Source organism: Populus nigra, chromosome 13 (assembly GCF_951802175.1).
Source record: "Populus nigra chromosome 13, ddPopNigr1.1, whole genome shotgun sequence".
Classification (NCBI taxonomy): domain Eukaryota; kingdom Viridiplantae; phylum Streptophyta; class Magnoliopsida; order Malpighiales; family Salicaceae; genus Populus; species Populus nigra.
The window spans coordinates 2,788,787-2,806,091 of NC_084864.1; the positions used below are offsets into that span (position 1 = coordinate 2,788,787).

At 38.1% G+C, this 17,305-nt stretch overlaps 1 protein-coding gene across 2 annotated transcripts; it reads right to left on the bottom strand.

Annotated features, from left to right (window-relative positions):
• Window positions 1-2,126: 2,126 nt before the first annotated feature.
• Window positions 2,127-15,159, bottom strand: LOC133670763 (histone-lysine N-methyltransferase ATXR3-like). 2 transcript variants are annotated; one of them, XM_062091371.1, is made up of 19 exons: window positions 14,899-15,159; window positions 12,065-14,759; window positions 11,866-11,922; window positions 10,522-11,703; window positions 9,277-9,644; window positions 8,692-9,195; window positions 8,504-8,604; window positions 7,210-8,230; window positions 7,020-7,091; window positions 6,381-6,491; window positions 6,185-6,285; window positions 5,320-5,419; window positions 5,132-5,227; window positions 4,669-4,962; window positions 4,493-4,546; window positions 3,666-3,913; window positions 3,442-3,550; window positions 3,014-3,316; window positions 2,127-2,601 (listed from the first exon to the last, which is right to left on the bottom strand). In XM_062091371.1, the coding sequence occupies exons 2-19, from the start codon at window positions 14,646-14,648 to the stop codon at window positions 2,425-2,427; spliced, it is 7,482 nt and encodes a 2,493-aa protein (XP_061947355.1). In that variant the 5' UTR covers window positions 14,649-14,759; window positions 14,899-15,159; the 3' UTR covers window positions 2,127-2,424. The 2 variants fall into 2 exon arrangements, with proteins under 2 accessions (XP_061947355.1, XP_061947354.1); XM_062091370.1 differs by having other exon boundaries at window positions 10,516-11,703.
• Window positions 15,160-17,305: the final 2,146 nt, after the last annotated feature.

Below are 17,305 nucleotides of genomic sequence, written 5' to 3' on the forward strand. Positions count from 1 at the left end.
TATTTAAAAAAAATCACTGAATTATTGGTCAAAAGTTTTTAACTAGATTACATTTTTTGTTATTATTTTTTGAAATTTAAATTCTATATCAACTCACCAGGTTACTTAACTATGCATGCAGAGAAGTTTTTTGGACAGTCGCACACAAGAAGAATAAAACAACACCAAAAAGCACATTGAAGTTATCTGTTTCTCAATCAAGAAATTAAAAGAGAAAAAACAGGAAATACCATGAATCAATTTCTTGTTAAAACTTGTAAATATATATATGTATTCATTCATCATCTTGTTTCTATTCATTTCAAGCCCTATAAAGAACAAAACTTGGAAGTAAACAAAGTTAAAACCTATCATTAGGCCCTAAAATGCTTTAGATTAGAAGATAATTAGAAGTCTAAAACGTTCCCTTCTTCCCCAAGCAACACGAAAATCATAAACTTGAATTTGAAAACCCACCATTCAGATCAAAAACCCACAAAGTTTTGATCCACATTTGCCTTCAGGACCATCTCCATAATCTGCTCCCTACTGACCACACCCTCCCCATAACCACCACCCCCATCATTAGCACCATGAACGAAGTTATTATAATGATCGAGAGAAGTGGCAGGCCTCGGCTGTACTAAAGCTCTAATCTGTTCTTGCAAGTTCATGATGTACCTACAGGCCTCTTCAAGTACGGTAGCAGTGTCCATCTTTGTAGTAATCCAAGGCATCACCTTTCTTAAACATTTCACCCTCTCAGCGATTCTCTGTTTCGCAAGAACCGATGCTGATGAAGAAGACGACCCAGTACCATAGTCAAAAGCAGACCGCTTCGGTTTCTTCATCTGGCCCGACCGTTTCGGCTTCTTTGTAACAGCATTGAACTTTCCAAGAACCGACTCCAGAGTCTGTGAGTCATTCAAAACGGAGCGAGTTGCTGACTCGTTCGGGACCGAAGAGAAAAGGTCATGCGGCTGGGTTGACTCCACTGGCTGCGACGGGATGGAAGAGAAGAAATCATAAGGTTGAGCTGACTCGTGAGGTGGACTGATTTGTGGGGCCACGACGAAAGAGTTGCCAAGACCGAGTTGTTCAGAGGAGGGAGGGGTGTAATAGTAGTAATTATCACCATCTTCGTGCAATAAGTTAGTGAAGTTTGATGTCGTCGTGCTCGGAGGAGGAGGCATTGAAGTTAACAGGTCGTTGCTGCTGTAGTAGTAACTGAGAAGTGACGGAGCTAACATGCCTGCGTCAGAGAAAACAGAGTTGAACATCGGTGTTGCAGTGGCCGGAGTTCCAACGTCAGAGAAAACAGAGGAGTTAAAGGTGGTGGCACGGTCGGCATGATCATGTCCGGAGATTAATGGGAATAACTGGATTGCTGGATCTCCATTGAAGACAAAGTCCGAATCAAAATCTTCGATCTCCATTTCCATAACCACAACGAATGTGTTGCCTAAGAGAAAACAACAACCTGACCCAAAGTGAAATGGAGAGGAACCGCAACAAAAGAAGGATGTTGTTGTTGCTGTTGCTGTTTCTCTCTGTGGGGTGGACACGTGTAGGATGATAACAAGTAGTTCGATCGTACACAGCTACGCAGGTGGTGGCGACACTGGAATCAAGGATGATGCTATTGGAGGTCAGTACAGTAGGGTGTCAGGATACAGAGTACTGTAGGAATTAGCTGGCAGGGCAGGGCAGGGGTTTTAATTTGTTCTCTGCACAAAACGGTGGGATTGCCATGGTACCTCAGATGGGCAGCGATGAGATGGTACAAGGGTAACGGCATGGAATTAGTATTCATAGTACCTTGTGCTTTTTTGGACGACTGGTAGAGGGTGGAACCAGGAAGCTGAGAAACCTAGCTGTATTGCTTTTGCATGAGTGATCCAGGTTCGATAAACTCCATTGTGTTTGGCCTTGAAACCAAAGAGACTTTACCAACACAAAACACAATTTTTAGGAGCTCAGGAGTTCTTCTCGAGCTCGGCAAACAGACGGGCAAAATTGCAGAGTAAAAATTGAGACATTCTGCCATCCAAGGTTCATGATAAATGGGTATTTCAACGCAAATGGATCTTTACATTAGAATTGCAAGCACATAGGAGGAGGGGTAGGAGATAACACAGACAGCAGGATTTGATGGGAAACTTTCTCTTCTTTTTTCTTCTTTACTTGAAGCAGAAGGAAAAAAAATGCTTTGCTACCAAATAATGAATTACAAAATCACGAGCAAAGATTGAAAAGAACGAAAAACTGTACACAAGAATGAGGAGAAAGCAGCTGAGGGAAAGATGTTTTGGAATGATGACCCAACTCCCATGCTAAAAGGGGTAGCTGTGAACTAAAATGCAGAGATCATTCCAGAACACTTACAAGCTGTTGTTGCCTAATTAATAACCCCCCCTGCAGCTTTACCCAATCTGGGGAAAGACCTCATCGATCCCACATCGCTTGATATACTGTAGGTCTGTGCTTCAACCAATGTACCATTTCTCTGTCTAGTGGGGACTTGTTCAATACAGCATCTAGCATTGGGCTGCCAAAAACTTTTGGAGAACTCTTAAATGACCATATTTGGTCCTTGGGCCACGGTTTCTGAGGGTACTTCTCCTGTAAATACGACATCAACAGATAAGACATTGCTTCAGGATTATCATCAGCCGACTTCAAATATTATAGGTCTCAGGCTCATTATCCTTAAAATAGCAAAGTTTCTTAGCTGAAAACATAGGGACAAAGCAGATAAGAATTGTCGGTTAAAAAATAGTTTGGCTAAACTAATTCTAGGTGATATAATTCTAATTGGTAACTTTCGTTTACTGAAGTCAATTTTAAACCGTGAGCATCTTGGATTCAGCCTGAAACATTCTCAAACCAAAACATGAAGACACAAGTCTATCATCTCCAGAGTAAGAGAAGAAATCTTGGCAGGTTCAGTTCAGGACAGGATGGGGCAAAAACAAACATCTTATGATAAAAAGATATCAAACAACTAGCAGTATATAATTGTTATGAAACATACCATTCTTTCCAACATCATTTTCACAGTCTTTGGGCCATAAAAGCGCTGCTGTGATGGCTTCTGAACCTTTGAGTAGAAGGAACCGATATCAGGTAATGACAAGCAGCCCTTACTCGCTTTAGCAAGAGTAGAATCAGGCTCGGTGTTAGTCTGGATATGCCAAAATATCAACTGCCCCATACAATAGTTCTCACCATAGGTCTTTTGATACTTGTGGGGAAGACCCCCTAACTTATCTGCACATTTGGGGCCCAAGTCAAGTGGACTAATGTAGACCGGTGGAGAAGTAAATGCATCATATTCCTGCAAGAAATTAATAGTGTTACTTGAAGATTAATGAAGATGAGCACACAATTGTTCCGGCAAAAGTACAAGGCAAAGAATATAGACATAACCAGTTGGAGGAGACTGGTTGGGGAGGGACTTACCCTAACTCTAAAGAAGCTCTTTGTATAAGCATAAACATGAATTAAGTCAGCTGCAGCATCATGCCGGCACTTGTATGTACATGGAAGACTGCGGACCTCATCCCTCAACCTTCAAAACAAAAAACAATTTTAATTGAATTTGCCTCTTCTTTTTCCCAAGAAATCAACATGAATAAAAAAAATTAAAAAAAAAGAAGAAAGAAGCAATATAAGACGCTGCTCACCACAATAATGATTTCTGGATTGCTTTCGGAATGTCATCAGAATCTGATGGATCATGTGCATAAATCTTGGACTTAAGGTCATTTAGCATTTCTCCATCCATATGAGGAGACATGCACTGCAGAAGTTCCTCAACAAGTGATCCCTCTTCTTTCCAGAGGAAGGAAACGGTTTCTTCAGGAGTAAGCTTCTCCAGTGGAGGTGGAGCCAGCTTTGGGTCACCAAATATGCACCTCATTACATATCTCACCTGCATATAGAACTTAGAATATTTAAGAATTCACAAATTCCTATTGGTAGAAGAGATCCTAAATCAACATACTCAGACCTCAAACCTGGAGCCTCGTTAGCCAGACTATATAATCATGTTCAATGAGTTGGAAACAAGGAATGCAGATAGAAAATTAAGGCACTTATTAAATCATTTCTACAGGTTAGACTTCAGATTGAGACCTATAATTGTTAGCTCTTAGGCCTAAATATCAGAGATTGATATTTTGCACCAAAATGCGTAGACTCTATAATCACGTTCAATGAGTTAAGAACAAGGTATGATGGATAAAAAAAAGGCAATAATTAAATCAGTTCCAACGGTTACAATGGGCTGATCCTGCCAGAGGTTCTATATCAGTTACATTTCAGACCAAAACCTAAAATGATTGGCCCTAAGACCTAAATATCAGAGGTATAAATTTTGTATAAAATGCTGTATAGTCCAAAGAACAACCAATCCCCATTGCCTCCAGAGGTTGTGCATTTTAACTTAAGGAAGTAGACCAGTAGACCAAAAATATACCACTTAACGTACACAGTGGCAGGTGGTACTGACCTTGTCAAGTGTAACAGCCAAATTTTGAAGCCTCTGGTTGTAGACACCTTCAGCCTGCTCAGGCCAAAGAAATGAAAACATGAGTATCCAAAGAATAACTATAAGCATATTCTCTCAAACAGAAACTTCGCAAGAGAATTTCACATGCACATCACAAGCATGCACTCTGCATTTACCTGAACCTCAGCATCACTTCTCTCAACCTCAATACATATATCTGCAAAATATTTCTTTTTCTCTTCCAAATTATGCCTTAGAATTTCCTCAGGAAGCTTTGTTCTTTCCAGATTTATAAATCTAACCAGACGAGCTGAATATGCAACCACCCAATCTGGCAACCCACCAAGTAAACAACTACCCAAACCAGCCCTACCCAAGTCCAGATAATCTTCTTCAGACACAGAATTTAATTCACAAGCTCCGAGCATCAAATAATGTCGATCCAGTAATCCATGACACTCTTTCAACACCTGATGATAAGTACAGTTCAGTTGACATCAAATAAAACACCTCAAAAACTTATGTTAGGAAGTACAGTAATTGTTCAACCTTTTGCAATAACAGCTATAAGATATTATAATAATTTTCCAAGATAAAAAAAGATATCAACTAAGAAGAGAATTCAATCCTAGACCATACCTTTTGAAAAGCCCCTTCACCAGTCAAATTTAAGTAGCTGCCCCTGCAAACTTGGCTACCACACAAACAGACAGATGCTTCATATTCTTCTTTACTCTGCAATATAAAAAGTCACCAATCATTCGATATGAAGAAAATGAAATTTATATTCTACATTGCGAAAAGGCCAACAGGTAAATGATGTGCACCTCTGTCACAGAATTGTAATCAAAGGTTATCTCCTCGCCATGTTGGATTTTACGCACAGAGTAGATTCCAATCTGGTACTGACCACCTACAGCAGTAACTCTGTATTCACGAGATTCTAATTAATAACTGAATTATTAAAAACTTGATAACATTGAGCAGCATTTTCCTTTTACAGTAAGTCTTACATCTAGTTAAGATTTTTTTTTTTTTTTTCATAATTTCTTCAAAATCAAGATCAAACTTCAATGGAACAATACTTCATTGAACAGCAAATAAAAAGATGAAGCAGTATCTCAAACTCAACTCAGAAATAATCAAATTCCAGATTCCAGACATTTTGATTCATACAAAAGTCAGTCAAGAAAAAAGAAAAAAAGTATAAGGAAAGACATCCAGCAAGCATGTATATAACCTTCTTTTTTTTTTATAAGTGATACATGTATATAACACCATCCACCAGGAAACTAATTCTCAGATCTGAATATTTGCTTTTCACATATGGTCATTCATGGCATGTTTCTGGCTGTAAGCATCTAATTCAATCATCTAACTTCCTAGGATGTAAAATAGAACATTCATATTTAACATCAGGAGAGCAAAACGAAATACATTAAGATGCATTTTATCAGTGCCATACAACAGTGAATTAATTCCATTAACTCATTATTAAATACTACTATAAAGACAATCATGACACATTTCCATAAACAGATAAAAGGATTACAAGTCGCATAGAGATAATATCACTGCAGCACTGTTTACTTTATATTCTATAACTGGCAAAGCTTTCCAGACTGCAAGGACAATGCTTTACACCTCTGCACATTAATCAGAAACGGCGAATAAAAGGGAGTAAAAACTCACTTTGCTTCACAATTAGGTTTGCATGAGTGACAGATTCGACTTGCATAGTTTGCCTTGTGCATGGCATCAACAACAACCAAATCATAACCATCAGCATCACCCTGAAAAATAGCAACAAGATATCAGGGAATTTGATGAAACAAGAGGAGAAAATATAAGACAAGCCTATATACAGAAGTTGTTAGTAAAACAACACCTTTGGCCTCTCAAGATAAATGTTGTAAAATTCTGGAGCTGGCTCTTTACTGTCCTTCTGTAATAATCGAATCCCATCTTGCTTCTCAAACCATTTCCACGCAGGATATACCTGTAAACGTTAAGTTCAAGATGAAGCAAAAGAAAAAGGCTAAAGCTTTCCATCGTGAAACACCAAAGGTTGATTCTAAAGATAGAGACCAGGCAGCCAATGCAAAAACATTAAGAAAGCAAACTACGGCATGGTTATTACCTTCAAATACATGCACTTTCCTATGTTAGCAAATGGAAAATTGGCAGTAATTAAATGCTATACCAAGTTAACAACAATACTAGGAGTTGCATCATAAGACATCCTTATCTTTAACTTGCATCAAACGTATTTAAGATGTTAAACCGAAGAAACCTCTGACAAACATCTAAAGCAGAGATCTCATACAAAACTACGTAGCAGGATCACACAATGCACGTTCCAATACAGAGAAGATGATCCTGGCAACACAACTGCAGTTTCCTATCATATCAAAAGACATTACACGGTTGAAAGACTCTAAAAGTTTTGTAAAACATTATTTTACAATACAATCAAATAATGACAAATATTCCTTAAACGCCATTTTCCAACTAATCAGATTCATACCTCTCCCAAAAACTCCACAACAAAGTCATCATCTCGAAAACCAGCTTCTTTGTTGCATACAACACCAAGCCCCTGAGGATTAAAAGAATGGGAGTAAAATAACCATAGTCGCAGTAAAAGTTACAGATTTATTTTTTTTGTGCATGTCTGTGTTTGGAGTGGAGGATTCTATCAAGTTCAGATGCTATACCTTCCGGTAAGCAACATATTTGTCATCAGGTCGACTATCTATGGCTCTCAAGATACCCCGACAGATTTTCATTTTTCTTGTGTCACAATCCTCCATTGCAGCTTGTTCAAGTTCTTCAACAACAGGCTGTAAAGGATATGTCATTGGAGTGTTCCCGGCGCCAGTATAGTGCCTGACTTGCTTATTCAGAGTACAAAGTAGCACATCTTCAATAAACATGTGTTTTTGTGACAGCGGCCAGTCCACTTCTTCAGGCATGGAATCAAGTAAAAGATTGTGGGTATAGGGATCAATTCCATAAACTTCCTGTTCTATAACTTCATCTCCAAGCTGCTTTCTAGGTTTGTAATCCTTAACTTCAGGAAGTTCCATATCCAGTTCCTCGGTGCCATTTTTCTGTGCATCAAGCTTCTCAGCATAGTCATCTGGCAAAGACACAGACATTTTTCGCTGGACATCCTCCTCATCTGCTACAATAACATATTGGTCTATGACTTCATACTTCCTAGTAACAGGAGGAACCAGACTCGCATTTGTCATGCGAGCACCCCATTCACGTTCATCCTCATCTGTCATAAAGTATTCATCTCCTCTTGAGTCCCCAGGTCGGCCTTCTGATCGGAAATCCAAATCACTTTCTGTATCTGAGGCAGTACTACCACCACCACTCCTGCCATCTTCAGAAGACCGGTCATCAGAAGTTTCACTTCCTGAATCCATGGATTTTCTATTCAGTTTGGATATCCGCTTCTTAATTTCCTGATCAGATGCATATTCTCCAAAATCAAAACTACCATTAGCAAGTATAGTACCATTGCTCCTATTCATGTACTTCTTTTCAATAGCTTTCTTCTTATGTTTAATTGGAGCAGAGTCCAATGCTGTAGATAAATCATCTTTCCATGACTTCATGAGCTCATCTCTTTCGTAAGAAAACTTAGAACTCTCTTCCAACCGAGAGGCTAGTTGGAGAAACAATGTAATGATGTGATTCATGTCTCCAGCACCCCGATTCTTCACTCTGCAATTGAAGATTTACATAAATAACAAATAAAGATGATTTATGGTAAGAAAGGAATAGAGGTATGCGTTGGGTATGGTGAAGAAAGAAAAAGAGGCATGCAAGGTGGTTTCATTCCTATTATAATGCTGGCGTGCAATATAAGAGATCTGCATTACCAATAGTCCAACACAGAAAGAGCAAAATACAAAGTATATACAACATAGCAGCCGAGCTGAAGGAAATCCTCGCAGATATAAAAACACATAATAAAACCATTAAAGATAAACTTACTTAATTGCATCCCTGCACATTCGACTAATATCCTCCTTGACAGCCCTCAATCCATGCCCAACATAATAGCCACTCTTCATCCTATCCTCAATTTCTGTCAACTAATAAAAATACAAAAAAATGGAATAAGAACTGAAGCAAATATGCAGCACACCACATACGAGTACAGAAAAAGTGAGTAGCAGTACCTTAGGCACAAAAAAATCAAAGGTATTTTCCTTCATTATGTCCTTTAAACCTGAAGCTAGAAACCCCTCCATCCTTCTATAGCTATTTTCAGATTTCTTGACTGCCCATCGCCTCATACGAGCATCCCTGGGTAGAATGGATGATGACTTTCTAGCATCAAACACTTTTGAGCGTTTGTACAAACTTCGACGAAATAATTGATTAGCTGAGTCTCTCTTGTTTACACTATCAAAATACTCCTTGAGTTCCCCAAAATCATCTCTCTCACTGATTTGTTTAAGACTCCTTAATTTAGAATTTGACTCCACAGAGATCCTGGTGCGGCTCTTGAGCCAGCTAATATTTGGAAATCGAAGGGCCAACTCCATGAACTGGGTGCAACCTCTAATATCTATAGAAGATAAACATGGGAACGAGCGAAGAATTTCTTCAAGCATGCCAGATGTGATATTCTTACAACCCGCCAGCACCATTGCATTAATTTTTTCTTTGTTATAACCGTTCTGCAAAAAAAAAATCATTTCATCCTCAGGAAGGTAAAGACTTGGCTATAGCCTGTAATGCCAAACATATATAAAACTTACCATGATACTCCTCACCATCATGTCGGTACAGTTGGGGGCCCTAGAGGAAAGATCAACTTGAATTGATATGCCCTTGTAAAAACTAACAGCAGATCTCCACTTTTTACAAGTCAAGGAAGCAAAGACTAGGGATTTCATGTCAGATCTCAGGAAATGAAAGACTCGTGCCAGCATATGACCATCCAATAAACCCCAGCTTCCTGCCTCAATCTCAGAACACATGCTCTCTTCTCTATGGAAATTGGTATCACCACATAGTTGCTCAAAAGTGGTTTCATCCTTATGCAATGTGCCTTCCTCCATTTCATAATCCTCGTCATTTTGGGCAGGCTGCATCCGGGCTCTTTTTCCAGCACGTGCATCTATTTCTGCAACTCACCAGTCCCAGAGAAAGAGCCTCAGATTGAATACCACATATAATTAATTAATTAATTATAGATCGCATGCAAATATATGATCAGAAACTGAAGCTAAAAAGAACAAGGGTCAACGCGATGATCTAAGATACAATTACCAATGATGCAACAGGCAAAATTCATTAAGCACAACCAAAGCAATAGCTTTCTTGTAATGATATTCATTTGATTGACCTTTAATATATCGTCAACATACGATCCCATAAAAGGCACAGCAAAGAGAAAAGGTTGAAGAAAAATGTACAAAAAGAAGCAATTAAAAAGAAGGGAAGCAAAAATTGCCAACACATGAAGAAAGAGAGGCGGTATTTGAAAGACAGGACAGTAGAGGACACATGAAAACAAACTTGAAGCATATGTAAAGAGGAACAAGGTAATGGAGGAAAAGTAAGTTCAGGTTTCACACCTATAAAGACGAACAATCAAATATAAGGATTTCTGTGGAAAATATGGATGTTGACCAACCACAAGAAAACATGGAACAAAAAAGTTATGGTCCAAGGAAAAGTTTCAGATAGTACCATCCATGTAGAGCCTTAAACAGAACACATAAAGACCATCTAAACATTTACAGCAAACATCACTTACTTGTGACAAAGTCACAGGTGCCACAAAGGCATGAAATATCGATTATATAGTGGACACAATAAGAGAAATTTGAAGGAAGCAGGAGAAAAATTGTTACTGCTTCATCTCTCAGCAAGGCACTTGTGCAAAGCAAGTGCTGTAAGATGATCTTCTAATACCCGATTTGAGACACTTGATCATGAAATTCCTATTATTCAGTTGTAGATACAAAAGGAAACCTGGATGATCAACTCACCCATACCTGATTTGAGATACATATGTTTATCGATCTCTTTTGGAGGCCGTTTTGCAACAATCCAAGGATCCAAAGCCTCATTTATGGCAGCTGCAAACTCCCTGTTTTTGTATGATTTCATTACCAATTCATGTAGCTTCCCACGGGTAAAACCAATGAACTGTGGATGAAGGCTGTGAAATGAACTGGAACTTCTGTTACTCTCAATGTTGGAAGCAGTCTGGGATTTTGAAAGGGTTCCTGAAGAACCAATAACTGGCTCAACATTTGACTGCTGAATTTTGACACTGGCTCCAAAAGTCTCGGTGGCTGAGGTAATTGGAACCCACACCCTATCAAATTTCCTGAAAACACTACTATACTTTTGGATGGTACCTATATCTGCCAAGTTCTGAAGCTCTGAAAATGATGATGGCCCTTGTTCATGCCCAGCACCATCTAAGTAGTACCACTCACCCAAATTCAATTGTAAGTCATCTGCTGTACAGAGACAGTCTTTGGGAGTATTAAGTGGCGCAGTAGACTTCCAACAGCCATGTGAATCTGGGTCATTGACAACTTTGGATTGAGAATCACTCTCTACTGATGATCTCTTCACATCATTAGTTGCAGAATGTGTCCGAGCAGCTCTTGAATGATATCTGTCCTTCCCTCGAACTTTAGTACGGGTTTCAGAAACATGGTCCTGAACCACGCATGCATTTATCCTAACTACTGGTAGCACGGTTCCTTTCACTCCCCTTGTTATTGGAGGTTTATTGAGAGTTGATTTACTGACACCACCAGTATCGTTTCTCTCATCTGTACTGGAGAAAGCCCAAGGAGGGAGGTCAAGCTTCCTACTTTGAGAAGGAAAATACAAATCATCTTTTCTTTGCCACCGTGGGTCCTCACACCCAGACTTTGTCATGTGGCATAATGGGAATCCATCATTGAGAACAAGTTTCCTTCTGGTAAATCTATCCTGGACAGATTCATCATTCCTCTTCCAGTCCCCACCCTTGCAAGACCATCGACCAGAAAACCAGTCAGTGGAATCAACAGAAGAGGCAAAGCCATCATCCTTGTCAGCAAGAGAACCTGGCCATGCTTCAACAGCTTCTTTTGTTATCAAATCAGAATGTCCTAGTAATTCATTACTGTTTTGATCCTGTTGTTCAGCAGTGGCAGCTAGATACCAAGTAAAACCTGTAGATTAAAGATGACACACTGGTCAATTTTTCTGGCACATCTGTTATGGCAATTGATTTGTTCAGTAGAATATTGAGAGAGCCGGAGAGACTTTTTAATTATGAGCAACACTGAGATAGAGATGACCCAAGAAAAAGAGAAAATAAATTAATTAATTACCTTCTGCTTTTATCCATCCCTCCCATTGCACATGTTCAAATTTCATTTGCAGAGCTTCTGCTTGATGATAAAGAAGAAAAAAGATTGTTAGAAATCTCCAAACAAGAGGGAAAAAAATAGCATTAAATAACCAGAACATTATTTAATTCTAGAAAATGAAAAGTAAAAGAAAGGAAATTAAAAAATAAAAATAAAAAACCTCCAACAGTCTCTATCTCACTGCCAGGAACAACAGAAAAACCCTCCAACAGGGCTCCAACTCTTTCATCAATCTGGAGATCTTCTAAAGGCTCAGATGCAACTGCGCTGTGATTAGGGCAGACCAGTGGCTGCAGCAAATTCCCTGGCACTCCCTCGCCAATCTGAGAACAAGATTGCACGATATCTCCAGTATCTGCCAATAGATTACCAGGTGCCTCTGGAGGGCTTACTAGCTGAGTTATAACATCTGGCACAACTGATGGGAAATTCACAGTCACCAACGGTGAAACTGCATTCTCAATAGTTAACCACCTATCACTATCCAAGTGCTTGATGAAGTGATCAGACATAAGAATTCCTTCATCAACAAGCGCCTTAAGCTCACATAACTTCGAAGGGCCACATTCCACACCAAAATGATCCAGGTAAAACCATCTACCAGTCGATGTGTCAGCCACCACAGGGACATGTGGTGGCGTATCACATATATCCATATCTTCCTCCATTGATTGCAGCTCTTCTGGAGGAGGTCCATCAACTTTAGGAGACTCTTTGGCATTTATAACGGGGCTCTCAGATTTCTCTTCTAAGCGAGTTTCACTGCTGGCATTCTTTTCATCCAAACCATCAAGATTATGCACACTGCTTTTATCTTGAGATTCTTTAGCTGAGAGTTCAGTGTCCTTTACTGCAGGATCCTTTTGGCTGATCTTATCATCCTGCTTTTTATTACCATACTGAGTGCTCCGCTTCTCATGTGCCGCCACCTTTCGACTTGCTTCTCTGTGATTAGTGGGCCTAGCCCGGTCATGTGGGGATCGCTCCAAGTAACTTGGTGTCCGATCACTGCGATCATGGTGCCGGGTTCGATCCTGTGGGGACCTTTCGAAATAAGCAGGACTCCTTTTTCTATGCTCATTATAGCTGCTTCGGTCATATGGTGATTTCTCAAGTACATACGGAGATCTCTCTCGTCCATATGGGGATTTCTCACGTCCATAGGGGGATCTATCATGTCCATCTGGGGATCTGTCCCGCCAATATGGTGACCTCTCACGTCCATATGGAGACCTTTCTCGCCCATATGGAGATCTCTCGTGTCCAAATGGTGTTTTTTCTCGGCCATAGGGAGATTTCTCATAACGGATTGGACTTCGGTCCCTGTGATCATAGTATCGGGGCCTATCATGTGGGGACCGGTCAGAATGACTATGCCTGTCATAAACAACCTTAGAGGACAAAGTGGGTTCATGATGCCTGGATGAGTACTTGTCTGATGAAGATACTCTCGAATAAGAAGAGCTTTTATAGAACCTCTCTACTGAGTGACGTGAATAGTGCTCTGAGTAAGCATAGCGAGAACCATCCTCAGAAAGTCTCCTGCTTTTAGAAATGGCATAATCCCCGTAATATTTGCGCTCGGTATTATCAGAATCAGTGACATGACGCTTCAATCTGTTACCAGAAGCATGCTCCCTTTCATGGCTCTTGCCATTGCTGTACTCACTCTTATATGAACCTTCTTCGTCAACAATCTTTGAGCTTATCCTCGTACTCCTTTCCTGGCCACTCTCCCACCTCATACCCCCACTTCTACTCAACTCTTTCCTTCTGTAAACATCCTCACTAGAATACTTCCCAGAAGGCGGCGTACGCTCGCTACTCATGTCATACCTGCCACGAGACTTGCTGTAGCCATACTCATCTTTAATATTCCACCTGTCTGGAATGAACTCACCTTTCTCAATTTCATCTCGAACAGCTTCCCCTTTCCGCCATTTATTACCAGAAACAATCTCCCCTTTCTCTATATCCCCTTTCTTCCATTTCCCACTACCAATGTCTACTCTTTCAATCTCACTTCTCCTTGGCTTCTCTGGTGTAGGAACGAACTCTCCATTCTCAATTTCCCCTTTCGATGGCCACCTCAATGTCCCCAATTCCCCCTCTTCAACTTCCTCTTTAATATTATTACTACCACTCTGTACCTTACTATCCCCAGAACCCAAACCATCACCATTTTCAACTATCTTGCTACCACTACTACTCTTCAATCCTGATTCTTTCTTCTCTGCTGCCACTTCCTTGCTCTTATCTTCCTTCTTCAATCCTGATTCTTTCTTCTCTGCTGCCACTTCCTTGCTCTTCTCTTCCGTCTTCAACCCTGATTCTTTCTTCTCCAACACCGCTACTTCCTTACGACCGCTACCACCAGCACCCTTAACTTCTTTGTCCAATCCCACTCCTTTCTTCTCCCCCAACACTACTCTCCTCACCACTTTTTTCACCTTAATTATCCTCTTCACCTTCTTCAGCTTCCCAGTCACCCCATTGCTGCTACCATTAACTTTCCCATTATCCTTTTTGTCAACACTACTGCCATTATTATTATTATCATTATCAGCACTACTGATGTTACTATTGCTGTTTACAGTTTTCCCACCTCCGCAAGCTGTCGTAGCCGTCGTCGTCATTGCCGCTGCTGCTGCTGTAGGCTGTTCTTGAACAGGAAATCTTTCTTCCATGATGATATTATTACTACCGTGTTGCAAAGGCATACATGCGACACCTCCACTACCCATGGAATTCAAAACCTGAAATCTTCACCACTCGAAAACCCTAATTCTCCCCTTTCCCGGGGCTATCGATGCTCATACTTCAACCAATTCTCTCCTTCACTTCAATTCCAAACCCTAATTTTCACAAATCCACAAAAAACATCACCGTTAATTCATCAATGTAGGGTTAAATTAAATCAAATGAACAAAAAATACCTACAACCAATAATCTTTACAAAAACCTAGGGTTTGTAAATAAGCGAGAGAGTGTTACCGGGAAAGAAATGAAGAGCTGAAACGACAGATCGGAGATTGCCGTTTATTTGCAGATCGAAAATGGAGAAGGAAAGAGAGAGAAATGAACAGAAGGAGCTTTCCCAAGAGAAATAATCTCTCTCTCTCTCTCTCTCTCTGCTTCTTTTTCTTTTTCTTTTTTTCTTTTGGGTTAAGTAAATCTTTGTTTCTTTCTCTCTCTCTGTCTCGTATTTTTGGTCTGAACGACGACACCTTCGTGTGATTTTATTTTTTCTCTCTCTTTTTCTTCTTAATATATATATATATATATATATATATATATATATATATATATATATATTATTTTATTAGTGTGGGTATTAATGAGGGGCGACTGTGGATATGAAATTATAGTTTTGTCCTCGAGGTGGCGGACATTTATGCGTACGAAACCAGACCGCCGTAGAGCTGATATCTTTCGAGTCTTGACCACCTTTCACTCGGAACTGTTTAAAAGTTTTAGGCATAACTATTACTTGCGTATCGAATAAAAAAGCAAGAAAATAATATTTAAATCATAAAGATTTATTTGGAAACATTATTAAATTTGATTTAATAATCTAATTTTTAAACTTTAAACATGATTTCTTATTTAGTCGAATTTAAAATTAATATGTGTGAAAGTTTTTTTAATGTGATCTAATTAAATTAATAAATCTAAAATTAAATTAAATAATAGATAAAAAATATGGTTTGACTTTAAAAAAATCAAGATAATATCTATTTCTTTTTAATATTGAGTCGGCGACATATGATATCTACCAAATTTCATGACTTAACTCACCAAATCCGCAATCCAAATTATGGGCTCTGTTGGGTTTAACCTTAATATTATAATAACAAAAATATGCACTAGCAAAATTAAACATCGATGAAATATATTGATGTTTATTCAAGTTTGTGATAATTTTATAGAAAATAAATTGAAATAAATTATGAAAATGAAAAAAAATTGAAATAAATTATAAAAATCAATCAAATATTAAATTATAAAAAATATATATGAAAATGATTCAAAAGAAAAAAAATGGAAGATGGAATTTAAAAGAAAAGGAAAAGGAAAAAAAGGGTCCGACCCAACGGATCAACCTTAAAACCTCGGATTTAAAATTAACTAGTGTGAAAATTACCCCAACTTGACTTAGTCAACTTGGTGTATTCAAATACAACTTGAATGACCAGGAGCTTCAGAAAATAATTAAGATGACATGTTTTTTAATATTGAGATGGCGACTTATTGGGTCGACGAGGGCTTCGTGGCTTAATTTTCAAACTCGCAACCCAAATTATGAACTCCACTGGGTTTAACAACTTTTTATTTTTAAGTACTTTTTACTTAATGACATGATAACAAAAATAAATATTCATAAAATTGATTATCAACCAAATATCAAAGTGTTTGTTTGAGACAATAATAACCTCATAGAAAGAAAATTAAAAAAATATTATGAAAATCAATTTAAAATTAATGAAATGTTAAAAGATAAAGTTGAAAAAAAATTTAAAAAAAAATTGCAACTCCTTGAATATTCATGTGAGCAATAAAAGAGTCGGGTTTCCCTTGTTTTTTTATGACCTGTTTGGAAATGTAGTTGTTTTTTAAAGTGTTTTTCATGCCAAAATGCATCAAATTGATGTTTTTTTATTTTTTAAAAAATTATTTTTGAGATCAGTACATCAAAACGATACAAAACTTACAAAAAAATTTAATTTTTTTAAAAACATGGGTCAACCTGTATTTTCAAACAAACTCTAATAATATAGAAGTTAATTGTAATTGTAACTTTGAGAGCAACCTTAGAAAAAATTTGGATTATTGAGTTAATTTTAACTTATTATTTTTATTAAATTAATATTATTTTCTTTTCTTTTTTAAATAGTGTTCATCTCATCAAGTTATCCATGTAAATTAATAATGACTCTTGCATTTCTCTCTCTCTCATTGTTTCTCTCGCTTCCTTTTCTTTTTCTTTTTCTTTTTATTGCTTCAATCATCGAAAGGCAAGTATAATTAGGCATAAAAGGTTGCAGCCTTTGTAATTTAATGGGTTTAGGTTAATTGATTTGTTTTTTGCTTGATTTATTGATTCATATCTAGCAGAATGGTATTGATCTGGAACAACTTTGTATAAAGTCCTTTTCATTTTCTAACTATAGAGTATGTCACTCGTACCGGATTGAAGTATATATCAATTCATGATTTGATTATGAGATTTTTATCATGATTTGCATTCACTCTAAATTCACTCTAAATTGAGAACAACGAATTCATTGATTTGATTAATTTTCGCTTGTTATAATTGTGTGGATTTTTAATTGATTTTTCTTTTTCTGTTTTGAATTTATATACAAATTTATTTATCTTAGAATTTTTTTTTACATTAACT

Coding starts and splice junctions, on each gene's coding strand:
- LOC133670763 (XM_062091370.1), bottom strand. CDS start 14,648: ATGGGTAGTGGAGGTGTCGCATGTATGCCTTTGCAACACGGTAGTAAT. Junction 11,704..11,865: donor GGGATGGATAAAAGCAGAAG/GTAATTAATTAA, acceptor TTTAATCTACAG/GTTTTACTTGGTATCTAGCT. Junction 3,551..3,665: donor ATCCAGAAATCATTATTGTG/GTGAGCAGCGTC, acceptor TTTGTTTTGAAG/GTTGAGGGATGAGGTCCGCA.